We start from the raw sequence: 19,800 nt of genomic DNA on the forward strand, positions 1-19,800 counted from the left end.
AAAATATAAATATCAGACCTCCCTTTTTCCTGAGAGTGTACTTCAATCCAAATACCCTCTACACATGAATATTCGCAGCTTGCTTTGTGAATTTCAAGGAAGTAAGAGAAAAAAATGAAGAATAAGGAATCTAGTCAACCTTATAAGAAGCAGACTGAACTAAGCCCTACTAGTTAAGTAAGGCAGAAGAGAGATCCTTCCTTTTTGCATACTGTAAAAAATTGACTTTTCACAGGTTGCATAGGATTTTAAAAAGTATGTGGCCATGATGTGAAATTTTATGTTCTGGCATTACTCTTGTTTCCTTAGACTACAAAAATATTTCTAAAACGCAACTCTTTTTTGCTGGGTTTCTAAAATATACTCAGTAATGTGTTAAACAGAATTAGACTACTCAATACATATTGTTTTTAAAAATTCTTTATTTTAAGAATAGCTTATGTGCATATGAAGGATCAGTTACCACATATTCCAAAAATGTGTATTATCATATCAAACTGTGAGATTCAACTATATCTTTATTAAAAGATTTATTAAGCAAAGTGTTCAGCAACTGTTTAAAAATATCAGATCAGGAATAGAATATTATTTTAATTTAAGAAGATATTTTTATGTAGTATAAATTTCCAGATTTCTTACAAGTTAGGATGACACTCAAAAGGGGAGAGGAAGTAGCTCGGCACTCATACAAGTTTACCTTCCTAAGTGTACAGGATCTAACTTCAAAAACATCAGATCTTTTCTTTTCCACAATGTGCATCTGTCTACACCAACTGAATTAGAGACCACCAACTTGTCTCATATACCACATCAAACAATAGGCCAGCTTAACAGTTCAGAGCATGATTTAGAAATACAAAATATGTATTCTTTTCCAGAACACCGAAGTTCTTGCCTACTTTTCAAAGGAATTAAAAAAAATATTAAGACATTCGTAAATAAATTGAAGCCAAGATATTTAATACATTAGTTTCTACAGCGCTTGTTTTGAAAGCCAAGATTTTGCTTAGCTAGTGAATATGCTTTGACCTCCATAATCTATAATGGGTTTAATGAAACCTGCATTTTTATTACTGTTCTCCTTTTAAGGTTTCACACATCTAATAATAAATGACACATTGTACCTAAAGAGTGACTATGATATCGGCATTCCACCATTATTATGGAAGAAATAAGGTACATCAAAAGTCTTAAATGACAAGTGACACGCATTTAAAAATTACGCATGAAGCATATAAAAATATACATTGTAAGATTCTTTTTTTTTTTTTTTTTTTAAATAAACAGCAAGATACTTATAGTCAGGAGACAGACATCAATAAAACGAAATACTTCCACAAGTGCAAAAGCTGGCTCACAGGATCTCACGTTAGTAAGAAAACATGGAAAAACATGCTTTGAATTTCCATTGCTCTGTTTTCTAGCCTCTGCTTTTCTTTAAAATAACCTGCAAAAAGAAAAAAGTATATTTATCACTGCTTTTATCACTACAATCCAGGCAGCAGTAAGAGATCCAAAATACTAAGCTACTCAGACCAAAGGGTCACCTAGCCAGGCAATCAGTTTCCAAGAGTAGAGTCACCAAGGGTAAAAGTCTAGGGAAAAGGTTAGAAATAAAGCAAAAGCATATAAAAATATGCCATATCAGAAAGTATTTTTTTAATAAGAACATTAATAACTAAGAATTCTCTAAAATAAAGGGCTTTTTAAAAAATGAATGCTGAGAAACAGCAATAGCGCTCTCAGCAGATTCCTTGAAGCTTTTATCCTGGACAAAAAGAAAAAAATAAGATTTGCAATTATATAGCTACTATGCTCAATTTTTGTTTGCAATGCCTTATTTCTTTCTATATCAAGAGTGCCCAGATCCTTGGAAGGACATTTTTTGGTTTGGAGTTTAAGTTGAGAAATGAACTTCAAAGCCCAAGTGGGACCATTTAAGTGTTAACATTATTAAAATACAGGCAGTTTTTCCTTTCTTCTCATCTTAAAAAAAAATAAAATAGATGGAGCACAAAAATGTTCAAATAATGTTAAGATTGCAGTTAAAAAGAAATTACAAATGCATCAGATTCCAACTGTAACATTAACTTGGCTACCCTACACATCCTGTATATATTTCTGTTACTATAGTAATAGAAAGTATCAAACTAAGCATTTCACTGGAGGAAACAAAGCAAAACTGAAGATGAACAGAAACCACAGCACCCAAATATCAGGTAACACTGAGTTTTGTTCTTTCAGTTTGCCCAGCGGTAGTAGGTGGTTGAACAGATAACCCAACAAATTAAAGAGACTGAGTTCCTTCATGAAACCTAGGTAAACCAGACATACACTAGTGAGTCAAATGGGCTACAGGATAAAAAAGCATTTCAGTCATACTTTGACCCTACTCCAGTTCTTTCTAGAGAAAGCAAGCTGCATAACACCTTCCTCTTTCCCTTCTTTTGCATGTACACAAAATTTACCATTCAGATATTCAAACAGTAAGTTTTGTTCTGCTTAACTACCCATATAGCAATCCATAGTTTAATCCTCCCTTAGTTCTTGCCATGCCAAACACAACATCACACAAAGTATCTGTTTGTTCAAATAGTATCCACACATTGCTGCAAGAACCCACTTAAAACATCTTTCAGACAAAGCAGGTAAGAACTGAAGGAGTCAGTAAGTTATCTGAACCTGTTTGAACTATTTCTCACTTCTTCCATACGACTTCATTTATGTTACTGAAGTTAAGACAGCATGCTTCCTTGATATAGTATCATCTGAAATAAAGATTCTCAAACTTTGGAATTTGCTCCTGTTCCCTGGGCTATCAGCCCATGGATGCTTGCTGGTAGACTACTGTGTAGACTTCCCACATATTGAAACTATGAATTTAAACGTGAAATAATCAAGTAAAAATAGGACTATATTTAAAAGAGCAAGGAGAGTTAATCTGATGTCTTGGTGACAGTGAATTATGTCAATGATGGATTAAAGAACATTCATTCTGCAGGTTTTGGATTATAAATAAAAACATAACACTAATGTAGAAGACTTTTCTATATGCTGTCATAATGCATTTTACATCAAACAAAAAAGAAAAATATTAAAAATGTTTCATTACCTTTGCTGCAGCTGCAATGTGCTCAGGTTTAATTATTTTACTTTTGTTCTCAAAAGCATTTGTCCTGGCTTCTTCAGCTAGCCGATGAAGAAACAATAAGAAGCTCAAATGCACCTTTAAAAGAGGGAACAAAAAAAATAATCAAGAAGGAATTAAGCTTTTTAAGCACAGTTTGTTTTTTCAGAGGTTCATTGTTTGAGACAGAGGATTTGCATATTAGACTGCTTCCAAACTCCTGAAAGGTGTTCTCAGGAAAACAAAGTACCACTTAGTTCAAGTCTTAAGGAATGTCTTGGGAATTTATTACTGCAGGACTTCTGTAAATACAGTTTAAATTTAGTATACATAAATTGTAAAAGTGCTCTGGAAATGATCATACAAACAACAACTCATCTAACAAATCAAATCTGATTTTTATTAGCAGGTTTTTATAATAAAATGCAAACATAAATATCAGAGAATAAGAAGGAGCCTTTTTGCTTACTAGTAGTCAGCTTTCACTGACTACAACACCCAGACTTTTAATGAACAGCAAATTCATCCTTGCTTTACCACCAAATGGACCACAGACAAGTTCAAGGACTTCTGCCCCTTTCCAGTGCAATGGAGCATTAACATTAATTTCTTCAGAACCAGAAATTCTCCGTTGTCAGAAGGTTTCATCCATTTTTACCAGCTCATCGCTTACTTAACCTTTTTACATGAAAAGAACTGGTAAGGCAGTATTCTGTTCAATACAGAATGCTGCTCTGCTAGTACAGAAGCAGCAAAAATTTCAGCAGCCAAGGAACTGCTCCAACTTGCACTAAAAATCGCCAGCCAAAAGCACTCCTGTGTAATAAGGGACCTGTAATACAAACCTCTAGCATTATACAGACATCATGTGAAGTATTTTAATAGTCCAACCTGAAAATTGGTAATTTCGCCTTTTGTAAATTAAACTTTCAACAGCATTAACTTTGCTATGTAAAGCGTAACGAAATACTTTTTCAGTCAAGAGCTAAAAAAAAAAATTACTGAAATATATGAAAATTTTATTTATATGAATTGATATACTTATTGTGCCATACCTGATCTGCAAAGCCTAGAAAGATATAACAAGAAAAGCCACAAGCTAGAGTTTATAGAAAATACCTGGGCAGTGGGTTTGCAGCACAAAGAAATCTGTTAGAGGACAGGCATTTCAGTGTTAATATGACAAGCCATTTAGGGTTTTTTTTTTTTAGTCTCCTGAACTAACTTAAGGCAGCATGCAATAGATAAATGTAGATAATATTTGGCATCATTTGGAAGCGTCTATGACACAAAAAGCAGACATTCTTGCAGGTGTGCTTAGCAAAATATCAAAGCCGTTTTTAAATTAGTCTTTAGTTAGAGAAATAATCTCTGAAAGAATCAAGCAGTGGTACTAAAGTAGTGTTCAGCATTAGAAGTCTCATTATTAGACTTATCAACACAGAGGTTAGATTTCTGGAAACAACCTGGGGTAGAAAAGGAAGGTGGAACAAAAGCTTCCATACTTGCAAGTCCTTTTGCTGAAACACGTAAAAGCAAAAGTACTTTTAAAAACCGCATCTTCTCTCAGAATCACTGTACTTTTATTTTTCTGATTTCAAAGTGAATTGCTTCACGTTGAGAATCTTCCCCGAACTCATATAGATTTAAACATAGACACATAATTAAAATCAGAACATTCCACAATACAGCACATATGTTAATATTAATAAATATTCCAGATTATTCAAGGCAATTAAGAAAGGCAGAATGACTGAATACCATAAATGTCACAGTTAGTGACAAGTACCTAAATGATACCACATCTGTTTAAAGACATTGCTTTACTACGTATTAGGTTATTATCCCTCTGCATAAAATTAAAAGTTTTGAACTACTTGCGAAAACCACCTTACACAACAGAATGCTTATCTCCCATATAAGAAAGGCTGTACAGTTTTAAGAATGTATGTAAAAACTCACAACACTGCTTGCAGAGCAACTTCCACACACCTGTTCAGCAGAACTAATGGACAGTAGGGACAAGCTCCATAATTTTGTTTTGCTGCCATAACTTAAGAAAAATTTACTAGACTGATATTTTGCCTTCTGTGTACACCTATTCATCATTCTATGCCCATAACAAAGACAAAAGGGGTCAGTGAATGCAATACTTCAAGCCTTTTCTGTGATGCAAACACAAACCTCGCCTTCCAGCACAAAACAAGCAGCTAGTTCCTGCTTTCTTCTGTAATTTCAAGCTAGAATAAAGTTTGCAGCTTTTTCTTCTCAGACCATTGGAGGGGAATATCTGAACTTCCGTAATAAAATCTTTACCTCTTATTTTCAGAAAAGTAAATAATTGAGTTCTAGGAGCACTGGAAAAATCTTAAACACTATTCCTATCTCTTCACTCAAAGTTACTATCAAAAAACAGCTTCTTGAGAAAGTTTGATAAAATTTGTTAGCTACACTGTGCACAAAGAAGCTTCAAATTTCAAAGATACTTGATCAAAAGAATCTGAAAAGTGAGGAAGAAACCCCACTCAGGTATCTAACAAAATTGTTTGAATTCCTGTATCTTTCAAACTTGTTAGTAAAGATCATATAAGATGACATTGGTTTATCAAGAAAAAATAATCGCTGAAGAGTCAGGCAAAGGAAAACAATCCAATTGTGTCATAAGCCAGGTAGGCAGACCTCCTCACTGGACTGGCTCAGCACCACAGTAGTTTCAAACATAAAGCATGGATCATTCAGGAAGATAGCCCAGAAACTGAACTAGCCAATTCTCCTATTTCCCTGCAGAAGACACAAACACTCTGCTCAAAATGTGTACGGATATGTCTTGTAAACACAGCTACTATATAAATTTCTAAAGTATGCAATTTAATCACTCTTACAAGGTTTGTAGGGAGTAATAGAGGCACTAAAAACACACCCTCAAAACTTGTTACTTGTCTAACTACAGGAATAAAACACACACTTTTTTTTTAATAAATCAACACAGGTGGAGTTTTGCTTATTTATTCACAGAAATGAAGAGCGAAAGAGCTGTTAGCCACATGTCTAGTTGAAGAACATCATGGACAATCACCCCTGGACATTACCATTCAAAGGTAAAATCAAAAATCCAAGCCTCCTAATATTAAAGGCCATGTAATTTGACATGACCAGAAGAAATAATCTAAGCTTCCACTACATTATTAAAATTCATTCTCATCTCATCCTTTGTGTTGGAATGAGTATTTGCATAGCCATAATTTAAGCCAGTTGTTCATTAGTTTCAGTCAGTTCAATTCACTGATTGTCTTTGCAGCCCACAGACTACTAATGCCAGGACGAGGAAGAGAGAGGAACCAATGGCCAAGATTTAGAAGGATGTCCCACTTACTCCTTTTCAGAGAGGTATACCACCTTGACACTAAATTGACACGACCATGGAAACACAAAACAACTGTTACTAACTACTCCAAAAAAAAATGTATTAGTCATTGTGTAAGTTCAGTTTGATTAGTTGACTACCGCATTCCACTGAGGAAGCTTTGAGTGGGTGTGAGCATGAGTAGCAAGGGGCCAGGTAGTCCACAAAATACTCAAAACATAGCAAAAACAGTAGGAAGAGACCATATTTTTATTAGACCAATTAGAAAAATATGTACTGTTTACATTAAAATGTAAATCTTCCAATTACCATGTTCACTCATATTAATCTTACTATATATTTTTTTAAATTTTGTATATTTACATTTAGCTTCATACACCCAGATACCAACCTTGAAGATGCTGCAAGACATATAACTTTTACACACCTATGAAACGTGGACTTATAATTCAAGTCACGGACCATACTAGTATACATACCAGTATGCACTGATGCTCCGAAAATCACACACATTTGAAAACAAGAGGGCATGACAGTCAAGCAAGTTAAGCCTATTAAGTCACTTCAAAGAATATTTTTTAATGCAGATATTTTTTTTTTCTGTATGGCATGGCAGCTACCACAAGTTCTCCTGAGTTCAGGTTTCCTTGCTGTAGTCAAGTGATTTCTTGGTGATGCAAACCCTTCCTGTATCACAAATCCCCTTATTGCAGGTCAGAAGGAATCCAGCTTCGTTGGCCTCAGTTTTCTGAAATTTGTCTGATACAGCTTTGTTATCCCTACACCTTTATTGACAGGTGTTTTTAAACCACGAACAGGACCACAACACCTTATTCTCCTCATTAGATCACTAAAAAGACTTGTCATTCCTTAGTTTTGGACAGAGATGGCCTTCTACAAAAATATGATCATTCAAGATGCCTTAACAGCTTAGTAACTCATTAATCACAATTCAGTTGATTGGTATCTGTATACCCAAATTGCTCTACATAAATAACAAGCATCTGCACAATTGCCATATAATCCAAATCCCTGTGTCTCAGTCAAACTCTTTGAATAGCAGTGTGTACGTGTAGTGACACAGTATTCTGACTCACGGTCAATACCACCAGCAAAGCAGAAAGCTGCGATCACTACTTATTAGTATTTTATTAGACAAACCAATCACCTATCTGCCCTCTGCCTGCAGGTCACTGCAGAAATACCATTAGCAGTAACCTGCCATCCCATTACACCCAGCAACTCCGACCCGCTCCAGTGCACGCAATCTAGCGGTCCGAGTCTTTCCAGCGACAAAACACTCCGAGATAAAATGCCCCTTTTTAGGGACACCTGCCCGTAGGCAACCAGAACAGCCGCAGCTGCCTGCCGTGGCCAAAAGCCCAACTGCTCCCAGCCCTGCGCTACGACCCCGGGCTCCCCGGGGGAAAGCACCCATGGGTCTGGAGGACTGGCGCTGCCCGAGCGGCCAGGGACCGCAGCCGGCTGCATGGAGAGGGCGCTGCCCCCCTGCCCGTGCCCGGAGCAGGCAGGCCGAAGACTGCCGGGACCAGCGCTGAGGGGCGGAGCGGCCCGCACCCAGCCCGCTCGGCGCCCGCCCCTCTCCTTCCTCACCAGCAGGTCGGTGTTAGCCCCCAGGCGTAACTGCGGCTTGTGCTTCTTTATGATTTTCCGCAAAGTGCTGCGGGGCGCCGTGCGCTTCATCCTCCTCCTCCTCCACTTCCTCCTCCCGCTGAGGCCGTTGCCGCCGAGGACGGGCCCAACGGCTCCCGCCCAACCGCCCTCACGCCGTTCGAATCGGCCGCCCTGGCGCAGGCGCGCACCCGCCGTGACGCACTTCCCAACGGCCGGGCGGGGCGCCGCCCCCGGGGAGCGCGGCGGGCCGGGGCGGAGGTGAGGGGAGCCCCCTCCTTCCTTCCCTCTCCTCCTTCCCGCCCCGCTCCCGCCGGAGGGGCCGCGGCGCCGAAACGTTTCCCTGGAAACCGCATGAAATGGCGGTGGTTCGGGGAGAGCCGTACGGCGCCTCTGCCCCGAGCTGCCGCGGGGGAAAGCCGAGAGGGAACGAGGCGCCGTCCCACCTGCGCTTGCGGCCCGTCCCCGGGCGCCGCCGGCAGCCGTCCCAGCCCGCGGCTTTCCCCGGCCAGCTTGGGCGCGCTCGGCCTGGCCCTCGCCCCCGGCCGCTGCCCTCGGGCGGAGGCTGTGGCGGCCCCGAGGACAGCGGTGGCCGGCTCAAAAGGCACGGTCCCGTCGCGGAGGTGGGGTGCGTGGGGCGAGGAGAGCTCCCCGAGCTGGGGCTGGGTGTGTGAACGGGCCCCAGACGGACACTGGCACAGCCGGTCCCCTCGCAGGCAGCTGCGCGTCAAACCGCTTCCCCTGTAAGCGGACAGAGACTGTTCTAGCTCTGGCTTTAGCGAGTTACCCAAACTTCCACCCGGGACTTGTTTAATCAACAAGAAAGAAACCGGACGCGGCAGTTCCCCGCTGCCTTTACCTGACCTCCAAACGTGGCTGTTGCCAGATGCAGAGGTTTCCCAAAACGGAGGGAACGTGGCACTGGTGGTCAGAGGCGCCGGCACGGCGCTGCCTAAACAAGCCTCAGGCCAAGACCTGTGGATTTTAAGTTGGCAATCGTCTCCCAAGTGTGATAGAATTTATTTGCTGCGGAAGTCCAAGGCATTGTACAACACGCTTGTTCTCTCCTTGATTGCCTTGCGTGACCCTGCTGGGAGATGTGACACCAAATAGCCTAGGCGGGATGGACTGCGGGACCAGAAGCCTTATTAGCACCATAAACCTACACTAAAATGAGCCTAGAGTTACATTCTGCGCAGATAAAATACTGTGTTGTATGGCATTGACTTAATTGTACACAGAAACACACAAGCTCGTTTTGAAATCGGCCACCACTTTACAGTGTCCCTCTTTCTTTAGCATCTGTCCCTACGCTTCTATTTTGGCTGACGGATGCTGCTGACTGAAATACAGGTTTCCCCACAGAGGGGCCCCTGTAGCTTGGCATTCTCAGTGTATTTGGGCTGTGTGTACTTAGTTGGAGAAGGGGTCAGGATTTCATACTGAGGTATGGAGTTTTTCAGCATATTTATTAGTTTTTTGTTTTCTTTGGCCTATGGGATGTTTGCAAATTTAAATGTTAATAAGGTAAATATGTTGTCTTTATTTTAATATATTCAGAATTGTCAGCACCCAGATATGAATCCGTTTTATTGAAGTATGTTCTTAAATCTGTATGATTTGGTATTTTAGTTAATTTTTGCAATATCCACAAAATGTAGTCCAAATAGAAGTATGATATCTGACAGCAGGAGAGAATTTTAGATTTGCCAGTTCTTCATACTCTGTCAGATACTTGAAAATCATGCTTTGTTCTTTCAGCTTTGACTGTCGCTTGCCATTAATCGTCAACAGCGATGCAGACCTTAAAATCGGGGTCTTAACATTTTTTTCTGTGAATGGATAAGCACACTGAAACATAGGGTTTTTTTCCTGCAGTTTAATAATCACAGTTAATGGCTCAGCAGCACTGACAGAAGTAAATATTTGTTTCGTCAGTTAACTAAATGGCTATGACTCAGGAGCTACAGAGAGTCATATACTGTAATGCTCATAATATACACATAGAAACTTGCATTGGGATCAACAATAATTCAGCATGTCAACAGATTCAGATCTACAGCTGGGATAAATTAGTAGCTCCACTGGACCTTACTTGAGCTGAGAATTGGGCCTTGCAATCTCAGGCAATCTGGGGGAAACTGGTATGGGCAAGCATTTTACAAACTGTATGAGTTGCAAAAGTACCTCCACTATAGGTCTAAAACTATTAAAATGCATCACACAAATTTGAAACTATGCAGCAATCTGCATAAAATGACAGATGCTGAGACTCAAGACTACTAACTGTATCGTTAGTTATGTGCTTGCTATATAGACAGTGACAATGATAAAATCTACTATTAAGTCTAGTACTTCTAGACTTTTGTTGGTTCTGATAGTTTGATATTTCTAGTGGACTGTTCTTCGTTTTTAGCCCCAGAAAATAATAATTTGAAGTGCCATCTCAAATCTACTGATTTACCAGATTTCCTTTTTTCTTATGTTTTAAAAAGTTTATGACCTTGGTTACTGCAAGTGATTGGTAACAGAGGTCCAATGTAAAAATGTTAAATTAGAGGTTCTTATTTACTGAAAGAACATGAACTTCAATAGCTAAATTTTCTCCTTGAATTTATATTTTAATATCCTTGTCAGTAAATATTTCTGTAAACATGAATTTTGAATATTTTGATTTTAATACAGGAATATTGTAGAACAAGAAAAAAATACATTGCTATACATTATGCATTGCAGTGGACAAAATTATTTTATAAGTTAACTAAATAACTAAATTTCTTAAAAATAACAACTGTTTAAATGATTTTATTTGCATTAACACATGGATTAATGATTACATTACAGTGAGTCATAGAAAACTGCAAACTCACATTTCTGATTTTGCACAACTGTTTTCCTTTTCTATCTTTCTCATAGAATCCATAATGTCCTGATATAATGCTATTATGAAATATCATTTAAATAGCTAAAAGAATCCTACAAAATATATTTTGAACGAATTGTTGAAAAGTTGAAATTGTTAGTTTTGTCATGCTCCTGCAACTTTATAAAAAAGGCAGTTCTGTGCCTTATAGGCACATTTTCATGTTTTGCCTGTTCAAAAGCTGCAGGAGTTTTGCATCCATTTTCTACAAGCAGTTACCTTATTTTCAAATAGTATTTCAAGAATTTTATATTTTTCACTTTTTAACTATTGCAGTTTTTAAACATACGTTAGTTCATTTTGTGAACTGGGTGTGTTTCATGGCTTCAGCTGCAGCACAGCATCTTCTCAGTTTTCCAGCAATACTGAACTGTGTTTTAGAACTAAATACATCATCTGGTACTGATGATACGAGCTAGGAAAATTCAGCAATTAAAATGCCACCATCCAGGTCTAACTTCTTCAAGAAAGCAAACAGCCTTTGCAGTGTTTCTGAATAAAGGCAATTTCAGTGACATTATTTTGTGACTTCTGCTTCCAGATTATGTGCGTTTCTTGAAAACAGTTCCATACATTTCAGTGATTAAAAAGAGGCCAAGCTTGGGACCAGTAAACATTTTCTTCTCTGTTTCTGTTAGGAAAGAGGTGAATTTAAAGGCTAATTTTATCTACTCCTCTAATGCACTGTAAGTTGAAACAAGGGTAATATTTGGAAATTAAATTGAAAAGCAGTGTTTCCTTTCTGACCTGAAACTTTTATAAGCCTGTCTTAACTTGTTAAATTTGCTCCTCCAGCCAGTCCTTCATAACTATGAGTTTAATTATTTTGTTTCTGGATTTTGACATTATCTTTAGTCAGACTCTTCATCAGCTCTTCATCAATTCATAATTTTAGAGTCAGTCTTCCCAAAGAATGCTGAAGAATTCCATTTTAAATGTGTGATATCTTGAAATTAATGATCAAATTTTATAGATTTTTGCTAAGCCAAAGGTCCCTCGGTTTCTTCTTTAGTCAGGTAGAGACTGTTAAATACTTTCTGGTGCTAATCCAGTTACAGTGGTTGATGAAAGATTCTGAAACTTATCCTGGATATGAATGTCAAAGCCTAAAATCTTTTGATGTTTTCTTCAGTGGTGAGAAGATATCTCTAAAACAGAACATAACAATTCAGAAAAAGTAAACTCATCTATAACGTAGTTGATAGGCTTGATCATAGTGGTTGGAGTACATGGACTGACTCTCCTGTTACATCTGTATATTCTTTTTGTTGTATGTAGAGTAATTCAGGTGTGGTTGAATACTCTTGTAGAGAAACAGGAAAAGAGAGAATACAAAGGAGCAAATTGTATGTTTTCTTCTCCTCTGTGGAACTTAAGCAAATCTCTTGCTTGAAAAAGAAGGTGAAAATGGCAATTTTAACAAGAAACCTTTCTCTTGTGCCTGTCACTAATAATATAATAGCAGTAATTTAGTTGCAATAGTAAGTAGTAGAAGGTCAAAGATGTGTTTGGCATTCACCTTTTTTTTTCATGAAGAAAAAAAAGAAGTCAATTATTTGATTATGAAGGATCAATTATTTTAAAAATTACTTTTTTTAAAAATTTATTTAGCCCTGTTTCTATCTGTTTTCAGGCCCAGTAATGAACAGTGAAAAAGAAGAAAGGCAAAACACCATAAATTGTATTTGAAATTCAGTCTATTTTAGGGTTTACAATCCAAGCTTCAGTTTTGTTTTTCAGGACATTCTGTGTATCAGCTCTCTTTATATATGGCTATGAAGAGCTGCCTAAAGTCAGTTGACTTCCACAGGCCAGACACCATCTGCCTGTTGTAACTGTTGGGATTGCATTGAAAAAAAAAGTAAAGGCATATAAATCACAGCCCAGTAGTCACTCTTACCTTCAGAGATATTCCTCGTGCCATGAGGAATACATTCCTGAACATGCCATCAACTAAAAGTCTATCAGTTTCACTGCTTTTGAAGTAATTTGATGCAGGCTCACATTGATATATTAGTCCAATACTTTATTTAATCCTGTAAGAGAAAGTTGTTTGGTTTAGGTGTTTTCAATGAAATCCATAAAGATGAATAAATAACACTAAAAATAATTACTTCAGATATCCAGTTTGTCTGCTTTCATGTAACTTTTCTTGTTGCATTTTTAGATTTTTACATTATTTGCATTTTGCTCCTGGATCTACTACACCCATTTAATGCCAGTCATATTTCCTCCTCCAAATTCCAAATGAATGTTATCCTCTGCAGATGTCATGCTTTCTATGACTACAAGCCGGAAGGATCTTCCAGCACCTCTAGTCTGATCAGCTAATGCAGACCTGCCAAAAAGACCACCTTCCCTGAAAAAATTCAAAAACCTAAACAGTATTCTGAAAAATACTGGTTGTCTGTCTTTCAAAAAACATATTTTATGCAAACGTATTATAAACAGAGAAGAAATGAGACCGCAAAACTTGATGACATTCCCTGGGATATTACTTTAGTGAAAACTGGTCTAATTAGAACATGTTTAATAGTAATGGCCATCAATAGATAGCTCAAAGAAAGACTAGCAGATGGATATGTATTACTCAACTGTCAACTGTCAGGGAGGGTGGATCAGAGGTGTTGACCACAGGAAGGCCTGAGCCTAATGGTTTTTCTTCACTTCGTTTTTCACGTGAAGGGTAGCAACGCCTCTTAGTCCCACTAGAAGAGACATTAGCTTTCACCTCCCACAGGACTATGTTTTTTCCCATTGACTTTTTCTTCAGTCAGAAAGAACCCCCTAGAAGTCTTATATGCAACAGTATTTTTCCTGCCTCTTTGTTGATTTCCTTCGGGTTATGTCAGCTCTCAAATGCAAAACAATGTGCTACAGAATGGCCTGCTTAGCAATGCATCTTTCCACCAGTTTTCTGGCCGTGGCTGCAGAGGAAAATGGTTGATCCCAACTTGAGATATCAACCCCTGCACCAAAAAAATTGCTTCTTGCTGCTGTTTCTGATTGTCACTAATCCTCAGCTCTCCTAAAGTAGTGAAGGAAGCAGTTACGAGGCCACTGTAATGAAAATGCCCGCTTCTTGCCCGGTACTGCCTGCATGCCCTGTGCATGTACTGAAACAAAGGGACATACATGCATATTTGTTAACATTAAAGCCAATTAGACAACTGATCACATGTAAAACTCAGGCCAAAAACATAAATACAGTTAATTTTTTTTTTAATTAATAAAAAGTAGGTGATAACCGTGGGATACCTGCCTGCCAGGTGATTTTCCCCGATGCCCCTGATGATGGATTACCACAAACTGAATTCAAAGAGCACCAATAAAGTGACAGACAGGTTAGGTTTCAGATTAGGTGACTTGATTGCTGATTACTTAAATCTCACTTCATGTGAAAGAAGCTAACCCATAACATTATTGTGATATGTGAACATGGTAGAAAAAAGAAGAATGACAACTATAGTGGAGGAAGAATTTAAGTGTTGACTTACAGATGCGTGGAACACATCTATAACACAATAGGAGTCGTCTTTAGTGCACGAAGTTGGCATGTATTCTGCAGTCAAGAAGACAGGAGAAGAAAAACTTCAGTAATTTTTATTTCTTTCTTTTACCACTATAGCCAATAAGGGAGTTTTAAAAAAAACATTTCAGATAAAACATGAAAAATTCAGAGTAGGCTGTAATCAGAATGTATTTTTTCCATACAGATTTTTAGCAGTGAAGAGATTTTGTTACATGCCAAAAGGAACATACAGTCACCTGAGAATGAAGTAATATAATTTATGCAAAACAGTTTACCACAAATGGTTCCTCAGTGATCTACCTTCTTTAGCAAGCAGACATAAAATAATTCCAAAAAAAAAAATTCAAAAAAATATTCAAAAAATAAATCTTCAAAATTATGTTAAGAAATTAATGATCTAATATAAGCTATCACGAGTGGAATGCATAGAATTCTATTTTTCTGGGGAAAAAAGTGATTGAAAATTTTAATGTCAGTTCTGTATTGGTAAAGAATAAGCACTCTGAATAATGACAGAATTATTCTTTAGTTTCCGTCATTACGGGAACGCTTGCATTCCATTTGAGAGCACAGAAATCTTCCTCAATATGACTCTACATCATGCTCTTTTCAAATTTGCAAACACTTTTTTTAAACAATAATAAGCAAAATATAAAAACCTCTGAAACAGACTGTGTTGAGAATCAGTAGCTTTCTGAAGGTACTTGACTGAAAAAGATGATTTTTTAAAAATTGCTGCTGTAGCATAGATGAAGGAAAAATACTTCATCGGAGAATATGGTGAAGGATAGGAATTACTAAATCCTTTTTCTTTCAGCTAGTTAACTGCAAGTTTTATTCTTTGGAATGTAAGTTGTTGGGTTTTTTTTAAATATCTTGCTGTATAGCTTATAGAAAAAGGCTTCAAACATTAATTATCCAGTGAGATGAAAATTCTTTTATTAGTTTAGAATCATTTTGCCTTCTGGGGACAACGACATTTGCAGTTTCAAATGTGGTTAAATGGAAGTGGTAGTTTACAGAGTGAAAGATACTGTATATTCTTCTTTGAATGTAAAATAACACCAGTAAGTATTGCTTAAATAAATGTAACTTTGACCACAATTTTGTAAATAAACAACTGCTGGTACAATCTTTTTTTGTTTTCCTACAGAACAAACATGCTTCCTTCAGTGTGACACAAAGAAAAGTAACACAAAGAAATGAAGAAAACTGACACAAAGAAGAATAGCGAGGGTGTAAATAGCGAGGGTGTAACACTTCAGGTTTATAAAACTAAAAGACAGCAGCTGCAGCTGCAGCCTTGCACAGAGGCAGGATGCTGCTCCGCTGTAAAAAACTGCATTGGAGCCTTAAAGTAAGAATAACCATATTGTCTGTGGAGAAGAGAAGCCATATCAAGTTTTCTTCAGCTACCCCGAACTGCTGTGTTGAAACAAAAATATATGTGGAAGCACAGTGGCGAGCAGAACTGGTTTAATAAATGGAGCTGCCATACTGTTTTTCTAGACTCAATGAGGCTACCTACCTGAGCTTACGTAGTGGAACTTAACTACCACAAACCTAAGAAAAAAGTCTATTTTAAGCTGAAAGTCACACCTCTTGCATCAGCACAAATACAAATAGAACAAAACTAACCCCGTAAAAACACAGAGTGAGTCATAACACAAATGCAGGAGTTTTTTTGAAAGAGCGTACTATAAAGTTAGCTGACACACTTGGAAAAGAGAAGTCAGCTCTAAGGTCTCTCACCTTTATCTGAGGTGTTGCAGATAGGCATTTTGTATTTAGACTACCTGGCCTGAATATTAGCAAAGGTTAAGCTTGTTTTTTTTCATTGTACAGTGATGTTCTTTGTAGTAAATAAGGTTGCTGTGATGTTTTTAAGTACCTTCACTTGGGTATGGGCTGCGGCCCCTTGATATGACCAGTGGTGATCACCAGCTGCCGGATGCACTGTGGAACAGTTCCCTTGGAGCAGGTCAATAGCCTCAAACTGCTGTTAGTTACCATCCTGACTGATGGCACATTGCCCCCGTACAAACCAACTACTCAATGCTACCATTAAACTACACAGAGGGAAACATAAAATTGCTGTTCAGGGGCAGCTCTTCGCCTAAAAAGGTGGCAGGTGTGTGCTTTTTCACATATATTTATTTTTGATGGTGATACATTGATATTGAATGCTGCCCTGCCTTGTAGAGTGGATAAAATATGCTTATGCTTGACAGTGTTGTTTTGTTTGGTTTTTTTTTTTTTTCTCAGCATGTTTTCCAAACTAGTCTAAAGATATTTGCTGTTTCGAAAGGCATGTTTGCATCTCTGTAGCATTCTTCCCACTTTCATCTGGTGATGTAGTGATGTCACTAGGTCTGTGCCTCTGCTCTTATGTGCAAAAAGTGTTCTGGAAGAGAGCCGTCAGGAGAAAGAGGAGAAAAATAAGGCTGTACAAGAATGTGGAAAGCTGAGCCTAGGCACAGTTCTTTTGGGGGTCGGGGGGCTCTGGTGTAAATGTCATCCAGTTGAAGGCTCATCCTCACTGGTATGCTCAGCTGTTTTGCAGTGCTACGAGTAAGCGAAACAGCTATAAACCAAGCTTAACTCTCCAATTAAGCTGAATTTATGACATCTTTACAATACCAGTGCAGAACAAAGCAGCTGGAGACAGCCAGTAATTCTGGTCCTAACAATCCCTTTTTAGGCTTTATTTGGCATTTTTTAGTCAGACAAAAGTTTGCCTGTTTGTCTAAGATTAAATTTGGAGGCCTCTGTCAGGCCTCTGAAGATTAAACAAAATTATACCATAGAACACATGTTCATAAATGCATAGACTTTAAATGTTTCTTTGTAACATTATATTTTGAGCAGATCAATCCAATTTGGGTGCCTAGTGAACTCAGGACTCTCACCAATGTCAATAATTACCAGGATTGCACTTTAATTAGTTTTGCCTATTACATTTTTTTCTTACAAAGAAGTAAATTGATTTTTATTTCCAAAATAAATTTAACAATTGCCTTCTGCCACAATTCTTACACTTGTGAATTCTACGTGCGGATGACAAATCTTAATTTGCCCTTAGCTACAAGGGTCCTGAAATACCAATGTTTGTATAAAGGAGCATCAGTATCTTGATGTACAGTTCACAGCCTTACTGCGTTTCTTTGTGATTCCCAGCACAGAGGACAATTTGAAATCGTTATCTTTTTTTTTTTGTGTGTGTGTGTGTGTGTGTGTGTGCATCTGTTCTTTATTTGTGAGCCAGCTGCCTTTAGTAGACCCAAACAGCAAAAACCAGTTGTTATTCCAAGTAAGACTCTCCTTTTTGATCTCATAGGCTAGATCTGTACTAATGAGTATAATGTTAGGCATCGTCTTGGGTCTGAGAGCGAGAGACAAGCTACATCTGAGGTACCTATGGCTAAATTCTCTTCTTCCTAAATACAGGGTAATCTAGTCAGTCCCCACGGTTGGGGGCAAACCCTGCCACGTGCCATCCTCTGGGCTGTGTCCAGGAGTTGGCTGGGGAGTGCTTGTTGGCTCAGGCCAGAGCTGTGCCTGCTGGTCTCGTGCTATAAACAGAGTAGTTCCTGCAATTGCGTGCCAGAGTTTGTGCCTCTCTCTTCTCCAGTTTTAGCTACCTGTAGCCATGGAGTAACGCAGTGATGACTGCGGAACATTTGTCAGGGGGGCTGAAAGTTAGAGTCCTAAATGAGAAGTTGCATGTTCAAAATTAGAAAAGCTCGACAGTCAGACTCAATGGGGAGGCTGGTCCATGTCAGGATTGTTTCTGGCTTTTCTTTTGTGCTCCAACTCGCCAGCACCAGGGTCAAGAAGATGGATCTCCTCTGTGCTTGGAGACTGTCCTTATTGCCGACCTGCAAGATCAGCTTCTTGTGCCTTTTCTTTCTAGTCCTGAGCCATGCTCTGTTTGCTACGGCAACAGCATTTTAACAGGCAGAATGGGAAGTAGATGTGTCTGCATGCCCACAGCCTGGTGGCTGAGGCGTGTTTCTGGGAGGTGGGGAATGCAGTCTTTGGCCCCACAATTTAAGGAGGAAATGGACTGTGAGGATCCTTCTCCTAGGACAATTGTACTCACTACGAAGATATCATACAGAAGAGTAAGTAGAAAGTATGAGTTGGCAATCGGGGATGCAGAATCTGGTCCACAGGCAGTGCCCTGTGTTTCAGCCATTGTAAACAATTTTTTTTGTTCCTTCATTGTTTTGCCATGGTTTTGTTTAGACAGTATCAATTGTGGAACTAAATTGTTTTCAGTTTTTAAGCAGAGCTCAGAATTATTCTGTCTGACACTCAAGGAGTTGCGTGTTGTTGCGGGCTGGCAAACACAGGGTGAGAAACTTATGAAATCTTCCATGAAACAGTTTCATTTCAAAATTGGACTTTACCTTAGTCAAACAGGAAACAATAGTGCAATAGCACAGCAACAAAATTAAACCTGCAAGTAAATGGCTAAAAAGTAAAAGGTTGGAAAATAAATTTGTGGGAGAATGTGGGGAATTTATTTGTATATCTGAACGTACAAAAGATCTGAATTCTCCTAGCAGCAGTCTCCAGAGCTTTGATTTAGATTGTGTTCCTCTGAGGATGCTGTTCCGTACATATATAAAACTGAATTTAGCAATTAAACAGGAACTTCTCCATTCTGGGCCCACAAATACCTTTTCATAACAAAGTACTAGATTGGGTTTGGAAGTTCTCTCTTTGGAAATATTTGATTCCAGATTTCCAATTCTAGCATTTCTCTGACGGCTTGAAGTCTGCTGTATTACACATAGAAAAAAAGTCTGACTGAACCTACGAGGGATATGAATTGCTGTATGCATAACTAAGTGTTAATGTGGTTTTGTACAGCATTACCTATATTCTGGCATATCATAAATCAGTGGAACCAAGTACATGCATTAATATCATAAATACTGTTTTTCCAGTGTCAGCCCTGATTTGTCTATTATCTTCTCAGGTCAACAAATCTATGTATGGACACATGAAGAGAAAAGCCTCTTAGGATGCCTCCTGAAAGCCATTGCTGCAAGCAGATAGAACATATAAATCCTTTTCCAAATCTAAATGAAATTTTAATACTTTAATACATTTTTCAATACATGAAGAGCATCATATGATTGCAAATATTCCTCCAATCTTTAAAGTTTCGTAAGCATCTGAAAATTATTAGCCAAGTTCTCACCCTATACTTA

At 38.3% G+C, this 19,800-nt stretch overlaps 1 protein-coding gene across 1 annotated transcript; it reads right to left on the reverse strand.

Moving 5' to 3' along the window:
* Positions 1-418: 418 nt before the first annotated feature.
* CENPW (centromere protein W) lies at positions 419-8,273 on the reverse strand. The gene is made up of 3 exons (XM_082480332.1): positions 8,106-8,273; positions 3,113-3,226; positions 419-1,447 (listed from the first exon to the last, which is right to left on the reverse strand). The coding sequence occupies exons 1-3, from the start codon at positions 8,193-8,195 to the stop codon at positions 1,421-1,423; spliced, it is 231 nt and encodes a 76-aa protein (XP_082336458.1). The 5' UTR covers positions 8,196-8,273; the 3' UTR covers positions 419-1,420.
* Between the last annotated feature and the right edge of the window lie 11,527 nt (positions 8,274-19,800).

Source organism: Vanellus vanellus (genome assembly GCF_965231255.1).
Source record: "Vanellus vanellus genome assembly, chromosome: 3".
In the NCBI taxonomy this organism is placed as follows: domain Eukaryota; kingdom Metazoa; phylum Chordata; class Aves; order Charadriiformes; family Charadriidae; genus Vanellus; species Vanellus vanellus.